The following is an 8421-nucleotide window of genomic DNA, read 5'->3' as shown; positions in this document are numbered from 1 at the left end:
CACATCGCGCTCCGCCCTCGCCCCTCACCCCTCACCTCCCCCGCCTCCCCTCCCCCGCCCCGCAGACAAGATGCACACGGTGGCGCCCAACCTGTCTGCGCTGATTGGCGAGCTGGTGGGGGCGCGCCTCATCTCCCACGCCGGATCCCTCACCTCCCTGGCCAAGTACCCCGCCTCCACGGTGCAGATCCTGGGCGCAGAGAAGGCGCTGTTCAGGTGCCGGGGCGGGTGGGGGTGCAGGGCGGGGAGGTGGCTGGCCGGCCGGCCGCGCGGTGCTCGATGTGCACGCTGTGCGCGCTGTGCGTGTGTGTGTGTGTGCTGTGTGCAGTTGTGTGTGTATGTGGGGATGTACAGTGTGGGGATGTACAGTATGGCGACCCGGCGGCGGTGGTGGTGTGTGTGTGGTGTGAGCCAGGGAGGGGGCCCAGGAGCGGCACGGCGGCAGGAAACGGACCCCTCCCTCTCTCGTGTCGCACACGCGCCAGCACCAGCGGCAGTCCCCGCCTCTTCCGACCTCGTCCACGCCGCCCCTGCAGCGCCGCAGCCCACCCCTCCCTCCCTTCGCCCCCGCTCGTTTCCTCCCTGATCCTCCTTTCCCCCTCCCTTGCTCTCTGCCCTGCCTCGCTCCCCGCCCTCCCTTGCCCTCCCTGATCCTCCTCCCCTCCCTCCCCTCGCCCTCCCCCCTCCCCTGCCCCTCCCTGCAGGGCGCTGAAGACCAAGGGCAACACCCCCAAGTACGGCCTCATCTTCCACTCCTCCTTCATCGGCCGCGCCAAGCAGCGCAACAAGGGGCGCATCAGGTGCGCCGCGCCGGCGCCGCGCCTGGCCCGCGCCGGAGCTCGCCTCTGCCTACTCGCGGCTCGTCCCACCCCGCTTGGCCCCACACCGCGTGCTCTCACGCATCCCACCTGGGTTAGCGGTGGGGTTTACCCTACGCTCACACACGGCCACGCGCCCATGCACACACACACACACACACACATTTCCGCCCGCCCTACCCGCAGCCGCTACCTGGCCAACAAGTGCTCCATCGCCTCCCGCATCGACTGCTTCCTGGAGGCCAACACCGACGCCTTCGGTCTTAAGCTCAAGGACCAGGTGCGCTCATGAGCGTGGGAGTGTCGCTGCGGGGGCAATTTTGGATCCTGAGGTTGCGGATGAGCGTGGGTGTGTTGCTGGGGGTCGTGTGGGATCCCGAGCCTGAGAAATGGAGGCTTACAATGGGCTGGGAGGGCAGACAACCGACAGCATTCGCTGGCAGCAGCGGGCGTCTCGGCGGGCGGGAGCGCCGCTCCTCCGGATCCTGTCCTTCATCTGCTGCCTCTGGGGCCTCTCTCTCCTCAGCCACCCGGCGTGTGCGCCCGCTGCCGCAGGTGGAGGAGCGGCTGCGGTTTTACGAGGAGGGCGTGGCGCCCCGCAAGAACCTGGATGTGATGAAGGCGAGCCCGGCTGGCGCCGCAGCTGCCTGCCAGCTTATCTTCCCCCCCATATTGCCTGAGGCCACGCGTGCTGCCACTGCGTGCTTCCTGATGTGCGAGCAACGCTGTCGCGCCCCGGCGCCCTGGTCGTTGACTGTGTGTGCCTGCCTGCGCCGCCGCTGCTTCTTGTGCAGGAAGTGATCAGCGCGCTGGGCGATGCTGCGGGCGAGGGCGAGGAGGCGCCGGCGGCAGAGTGCAAGAAGAAGAAGAAGGAGAAGAAGGAGAAGAAGCGCAAGGCTGGGGAGGAGGAGGAGGCGGCAGCGGCGCCAGCGGCAGCGCCAGAGGGCGAGAAGAAGAAGAAGAAGAAGAAAAAGGCAGAGGCGTGAGGGCGGACGAGGCAGCCGTGGCGAAGAGCGCCGCCGCTGCACCCGCCAGTTGTATACTAAAGCTTCAGAGCGCCCCTTGCCTCCCCTTTTTGCCTTGCCGGTGACGTTGGCTGGCTGGCTGGGCCGGTGAGCAGAGGCGTGCCCCTGCCCTGCTCACCGCTGCCCTGCCGGTGCCCACCTCCCGCACCCCTCCTGCTCTCCTAGTGCTGCTCTCTTGTCATTTCTGCTCCCCGCTCTCTCCTGCCCCACTCCACAACTCGCATTTGGCCTCCTCAGCTTACCGAGGCCGCCCAGCGGGCGCTCGCCCGGGGGCCTGCTGCGCCCATCAACTGACCTCTCTTCTGAAGGTGCCCTGCCGCCAGCTGGGCACCCGCCATTACATGCAACACTGATCCGTATTTCACCGTCGACACAAATGATAGCTCGGCAGTGGAGGCAGAGGGCGATTGGCGGCGGCGGTAGACGGCAGGCGGGACGCCTAGCTGGCGCCGCCGCCAGCCTCTGACGTAGACAAAGACGCCGCCCTGTGTCCTGATCGCACGAGCCATTGCCAGGCGGTGTTGAGCCGGTTTGTGGCGACTTTTGGGCGGCCGCAGCGGCCTCCCCTCACGAAAATGAAATCCTGGCGCGATAAGCTGGAGAAGTCGTTCGCGACTGTCAATGAATCGAGTCAAAGGCAAGATCCTGATTGAACAGCCCGGTTGGTTGCACTTCGACGGCCTCCCCGATCCTGACAACACGCCTCCCCGCCCTGTGCTGCAGGCTGAAGCAGCAAGTGCAACAGCAGGTGCAGCAGGCGGTGCAGCAGGCGCCCAGCGGCGCCAACATGCTGGCGGCGGTGACGGCGGCGGCGGGCGGCACGGCCCCCGCCTCCTCCCTGCCGGCGCCAGCAGCGCCTAAGGAGGAGCAGCAGCAGCAGGGCGCCGAGCAGCAGCAGTACCTGCGGCTACCGGTGGAGAGCGCCAAGCGGCTGCGCTGGTTTGACCGTCAGGACATCAACAGTGAGCGGGGCAGGGACAGACGACAGCCCTGTGGTGCTAGTGAACCTGTGAACCGATCCACCAAGCCTGCAGGCCCCGGCTGCTCAAGGGCTCAGGCTCTGTTCCAGGCTGCCCCTGCAAGAGGCCACCCTCCAATCCCCCGCCAGCAATCCCCGCCCGGCAGGGCGCTCCAGCAGCACGCAAGCGCCGCCCCTCGCCACCCGTCCTTACCGCATGAGCACCTCCCGCGCCTGGCGCCTGGCCCCCTGCCCTGCCGCAGTGCTCATGCAGGTGCACCTGCGGGAGAAGCAGGAGCTGTTCGAGGCCAACAACGCGCTGCGGCAGGCGCTGCGGCGGCAGGGCGTGGGCGACGCGGCGCTGGAGGCTGAGCTGGCGCTGATCAACCGCCAGGTGGACGCCATGCGGGCGCAGGAGGGGGGCGTCAACCAAGTGCTGGTGCTGGCGGCGCAGGTGCGGCTGCGTGGTTTTAAAGAAATAAATATGAAATAAATAAAAGGCCGCGGCAGGGAGGCAGCAGGGCCTGTCGGTGTGTGTCGGTGTGCCTTTCCCTGGGCCGCCCCTTGCGGGGATGTTTGCCGCGGGAAACAGCAACATCGCCACGGGGTGTTTGGCCGGCTGCTGGGTGTGCGGCAGTGCAAGCTCGGCAGCAGGTCGGCGCAGGCACCAGGCCGCGCACGGGCGCAGCCCGCCGTGCCCGCCGGCGATGCGGTTGCCGACGGGCGCTGCTGCCTCTGCCCCGGGCTGCCTGCCCTGTCCTGCCTGCCTGGCCTGCAGGCTGAGCTGGAGCACTTGAAGGAGGCTCTGGATTCAGCCCACCACGAGCTGCACCACATGCGGCGGCAGCGCCTGCAGGCAGCCAGCTCCGGCGGCCTTGCCGGGCCGGCGGCGGCGGCGGCCCAGGCGACGGCGCCTCAGCAGGCGCCAGGCGAGCGCGTGTCCCTTCGCCTGAGCTGCACAGAGGAAGGCGTTGCAGTCAGGCTGGCGGTGCAGCCAGAGGCCGGCGCCGGCGCGGCAGGCGGCGGCGGACAGGGAGGCGCGGCGCTGCCCGCGGCGCTGGCAGCCCTGGTGCAGGCAGCCGGCGGCGGCGGCGGCGGCGGCGGCGGCGTGGAGCCTCAGCTGCTGCAGCAGGCGGCGGCGGCGCTGGCACAGCTTGCGGCCGCGCAGGGGGTGGCGCTGCCCGGGTTGCCGGGGTCGGCAGGGCACGGCGACGGCGGCGTCGCGTCGCCGACGGCGGCGGGCGAGGCGTCGCTGGCTGGCGCCAGCTGGCGGGAGCAGTGCACCACGCTGCAGCTGCAGGTGGGGCGCCTGCAGGCTGAGCTGGCGCAGGCAGAGCAGGACGCCTCTTTTGCTCGCGACTCTGCCGAACGAAAGGCGCAGGTGGGCTGCCGGGGAGGGGCTGGCAGGTGTTGCGGGACGCTGGAGGTGTTGCGGGGCGGGGCGGCAGGTGGCGGTTCGCGGCCTGCAGGCGGCCTGGCCTGCTGCGGCGCAGGCGCCGGCGCCTCAGCCAACCGCGGCTAGCCTTGCGTCGTGCGGCAGTGGCGCAACCTGGCACGTGCTGGAGCCGATCCTATCCCGCTCACATGGCCTCTCTCTCCCTCTCCCTCCCCCTCCCTCTCCCTCTCCCCTATCCCCATGTGCAGGAGATGCGCAATCGCTTCCAGGAGGCGCAGCAGCGGCAGGGCGACCTTCTTCGGGTGGCTCAGGACAGCAGGCTGGATGCGGGTGGGCAAAGGGTGGCGGGTGGTGGGTGGGGTGGGTAGGAGGCGCAGGAGGCCGCGTTCTGGTGCTGCCTGCCCAGTCAGCCAGCCTGCTGCCTGCTCGGCCCAGCCAGCCTGCGGCCTGCGGCCTGCTGCCTTTTGGAAAGCGCCCGCTGCCTTAGGGAGGTGCCTGCTGCTAGCCAGCCTGGGCCGAGCAGTGGCAGACAAGCTGGCTGTTGTGCCGGTGCAGAGTCGCGGTGCGAGGCCGCGGAGCGCAAGCTGCAGCTGGCTGAGGCGAGGGCGGGGCGGCTGGAGGGAGAGGTCAAAGACTTGAAGGTGTGCTGTGCTGTGATGTGCCGTGCTGTGCTGTGCCTGTCCTGTGCTGTGCTGTGCTGCGCTGTGCTGTGTGTCGTGGCGGCGCTGGCCTGTGCTGTGATGCATTGTGTATTCGTGCCGTGCTCTCCCCGACTTCCCCCCCTGTGGCCCACCCCTCCCTGGCTTCGCTTGCTTCCACGGCGGCGCAGGCGGAGGTGCGGCGCGCGCACCAGGACACGAGGCTGCGGGAGAAGGAGGCGGCGGATGCGGCGGCGCGCGCGGCGGCGGCCGAGGCGGCGGTGCATCGCGCCAAGGGCGTCGCCGAGTCGGATGCCAAGTCTCTCGTGAGTCCACCTCTCGGGCCTGTTCTGCCAATTTCATAACAGCCACCATGCTGCATTGTTTCAGCAGGTGCAAGGCAGCTGCGTGGGAGCGAGGCGGCCAGCTGCCTGCCTGCCTGCTGCCTGCCCGCGGCTCAAGCCCGGTCGCTGGCCTGCCGTGGGGTGTGCAGGAGGTGGTGGCGCAGCACCGGGCGCGCATCGCGGAGCTGGAGGCGGCGGCGGCGCAGCACTCGCGCCAGCTGGCGGCGGCCCACCAGCAGCACGAGGCGCTGGAGGCGCAGCTGGCGGCGGCGCAGCTGGCGGCGGCGCGCGCGGCGGCCGAGGTGGGGAGCTGCGGGGCGTCTGCTGCTGCTGGCCTCGCTGCCGCCGGGGCCTGCGGTGCCTGCTGTGTGTGTGTGCTCCTCGCACCTCAGTCCCACTCCCCACTCCCCGCTGCTTCCTCTTCCTTTCCACTCTCCCAGCCTACATCGCCCCACTCACAGAGGCGCACATGCCCCCCCAAGCAGGTGCATGAGATGGAGGAGGCGGTACACGAGCGGGACGCCATGGCGGTACGCCTGTCCATGCTGGAGGCGCGGCTGGACGACTCGCGCATGCAGCACGGCCAGGTGGGGCCCTGCCGTGTGGGGCATGGCTGCGGGGGTTCTTCTGGGGCCTTCTGGGGAGTAGGGTGTCTGGCGGGGGCCGGCTGGTGGGCATGGGCAGGTGGGGCAAGGGCTGTGGGCTACGCTTGCACCACCCTCGCCACCGTTGCTACAAGCGTCGAGAAACAAGCGCGGTATCGCTGATGGGCTGCCTGTCCGTACCGCCTGCAGGCCGAGTCGTACCGCACACTGGCGCAGCAGAGCGAGGAGAAGCGGGCGAGGGCGGAGGACGAGCTGCTGACCACCGCAAGGTGGGTGGCTGAGTGCATCTGTGTCATAGTTGCTGTTTTGAGTGTATCTGTGTATGTCTGTCTGGATCTGGCGCCCTCTGGGCTCTGGCTCTCTTGCTCTGCCTTTGTTTCTGTGCTTTGCTCCTGTCCCTGCCTCCCTCCCGCCCGGATTGGCCCTCGAGCCCCAGCTGCGGCACACCCCCTGTGTCTGTGCCTGTGCCTGTGCCTGTATGTTTGTTTGTATGCCTGAAAAGGGCAACGCCCGTGCTGCCCGCTGCGGGTGCGCAGGCTGGCATCCAGCCTCGAGTCGCGGCTGGCGGCGGCGGCGCGGGACAACGAGGCGCTGCGGCTGGAGGTGCAGGTGCGTGCTGATGGTGGTATGTGTGTGGTGGTATGCATGTGGGGTGTGGTGGGCAGGTGCGCCGGTTTGTGGTGGCACTGCGGCTGGAGGTGGAGGTGCATGGTGGTGGTGGTGGTGGTGGTGGCGGTGTGTGGGTACCGAACAGGTGCACCATCGGTGTTGGCTGTGTGCGTGGTGGTGCATGCGGGCAGGCAGGCTGCGTGTGTGTGTGTGTGTGTGTGTGTGTGTATGTCCACCTGTGCTTGCCCTCCTCCCCAGCCGAACCGGCCTACCCGGCCGCACCTTCCCCCTCGCACGCAGGCCGCCGCGGCCCGCGTCATTGCCGCGCAGCAGTCGGTCGCGCGGCTGGTGCAGGAGCGGTGGGAGGCGGCGGGGACCGACCGTGCGGCGTGGCCGCTGGCGGCGCAGGTGGGGTGAGGCGGCCACCAGCGGGGCGCCGCCGCGCGGCGCAGCGCGCGTGCCTTCCACACATGCTCTGCCAGCCTGTCGCGACCCCGCGCCGCGCCTCTGTGAAGCGCAGGGCTGCGGGCGAGGCCCCTTTGGCCGCCTTCTTTTTCCGCCTATGCCCCTACACCTTCCCACACGTACAGTTGTTGGCTTGCTCCCGCGCGCCGCCCCTCGGCCTTACAGGAGGAGATTGAGAATGTGGAGGCTCGCCTGGCCGCCATGCACTCCGCGCTGAGGGAGGCGCAGGCGCAGCTGGGAGAGGTGCAGGCGGCGGCGGAGGCGCACCGCGCGGCGCGCGCCGCCGCCGAGCGCGCCGCCGCCTCGGCGCAGGACCGGCTGGAGCGGCAGCAGCGCGAGGCGGAGCAGCGGCTGCAGCGGCTGGAGGCCGCTGCCTCGGCGGCCTCGGTGCAGCTGGCGGAGTTCCGGGCGGCGCTGGCGGCAGCGGAGCGGGAGCGGGATGCTCTGGCGGCAGAGAAGCGAGAGCGGGAGCGCGCGGGGCGGGAGGCGGCGGCTGCGGTGGCCGGCGCGCGGCGCCGCGCGGGCTCCGGCGCGCTGCCCGCGGCAGAGCCGGGGGCCGCGGGGCCGCTGCCCTCCCCCGGCGGCGGCCTGCTGTCGCCCGGGGGGCCCAACGGCGACGCGCCGCCGTCGCCGCTGCCGGCGGTGAAGCAGCGGGACGTGCTGGAAACGACAGACCTGCTGTACCTCAAAAACGTGATGCTCAAGTTTATTGATGCGCACATCAGGTGCGTGTGGGTGTGGCGGTGCTGGGTCTGTGGTTTTGGGTGTGTGCGGAGGTGTGGAGGTGCGGGCGTGAGCGGGGACAGGCTGTGGGAGCAGTTAGTTGGGCACGAGGGGAGGGGGGGGGGGTGGAGGGAGGTGGCCGGCAACAGCGGCGGTAGAGCGCCTGCCCGCCTCCTCGACTGCCTGCTCTCACCCGCACGCATGCTGCAGCTTGCGCCTGCCCCCCTCGTCTCACCAGCCCGCCCCATCCCATGCAATGCCCAACTCCCTCATCACTTCTGCCCCCGCCCCCTGCCCTCCCTGCGTCCCCCACTGCCGCCCTGCAGTGGGCGCAGCCAGGAGTGCGAGGTGCTGCTGCCGGCTGTGGCCACGTTGCTGCGGGCTAGCCCTGCAGAGTATCGGGTGCTGCGTGCCCACATCAGGTCTGGAGCCAGCTGGCTGCCCTCCCTCTCGCTGTCATAGAGGGAGCTCGCGAGCGGCGGCGGCGGAGCGGCGGAGCGGCGGCGCGCATTCCCCCGCCTGCCCCCGGCTCATGCCGCGTCCGCCGCGCCCGCGCCAAATCCTGTTCATTGATGTAAAAGCGGCGAGAGGTACAGCGATTGGGGCGGAAGTGAAGCCCAAAGCCCTCTGATCGAGGAGGAGGGCACCAGTACGAACGAGTACACTACTACTGTGGTCAGGTCCTGCCATGGCGGCAGTCATGAATCATAGAGAAATCCTCGTCCCGTCCTCTCTCCATTCAGAGGACGACCTGCTGGCCCTCGAGAGCCCTCCATTGGGAGGCTGCTGGCTCCCTTCTCCTCCCCATCGCCCTCGGGCGAGAGTTTGCACGGCCCAGAG

At 69.9% G+C, this 8421-nt stretch overlaps 2 protein-coding genes across 2 annotated transcripts in view; both read left to right on the top strand.

Moving 5' to 3' along the window:
* CHLNCDRAFT_145563 (hypothetical protein) overlaps positions 1-1804 on the top strand; it is a gene marked incomplete at both ends in the record, with an annotated part of 4460 nt that extends 2656 nt beyond the window's left edge. The window contains 5 exons of the mRNA XM_005848111.1: positions 66-216; positions 705-800; positions 1005-1098; positions 1374-1430; positions 1613-1804. Coding sequence (XP_005848173.1) covers positions 66-216; positions 705-800; positions 1005-1098; positions 1374-1430; positions 1613-1804 — 590 coding nt within the window. The remainder of the gene's footprint in view (positions 1-65; positions 217-704; positions 801-1004; positions 1099-1373; positions 1431-1612) is intronic.
* A 614-nt stretch (positions 1805-2418) lies between these two features.
* Positions 2419-8043, top strand: CHLNCDRAFT_145562 (hypothetical protein; the record flags this gene model as incomplete). The annotated part of the gene is made up of 14 exons (XM_005848110.1): positions 2419-2450; positions 2567-2805; positions 3065-3255; positions 3580-4182; positions 4446-4527; positions 4753-4838; positions 5027-5161; positions 5329-5481; positions 5665-5766; positions 5974-6053; positions 6321-6393; positions 6694-6801; positions 7024-7583; positions 7908-8043. 14 exons carry the CDS (start codon positions 2419-2421, stop codon positions 8041-8043), a joined length of 2580 nt encoding a protein of 859 aa, XP_005848172.1.
* Between the last annotated feature and the right edge of the window lie 378 nt (positions 8044-8421).

This window comes from Chlorella variabilis, assembly GCF_000147415.1.
Source record: "Chlorella variabilis unplaced genomic scaffold CHLNCscaffold_9, whole genome shotgun sequence".
NCBI classification, from domain to species: domain Eukaryota; kingdom Viridiplantae; phylum Chlorophyta; class Trebouxiophyceae; order Chlorellales; family Chlorellaceae; genus Chlorella; species Chlorella variabilis.
The sequence above is the reverse complement of the archived record's forward strand: the minus strand, read 5'-3'. Positions and strand labels throughout refer to the sequence as shown.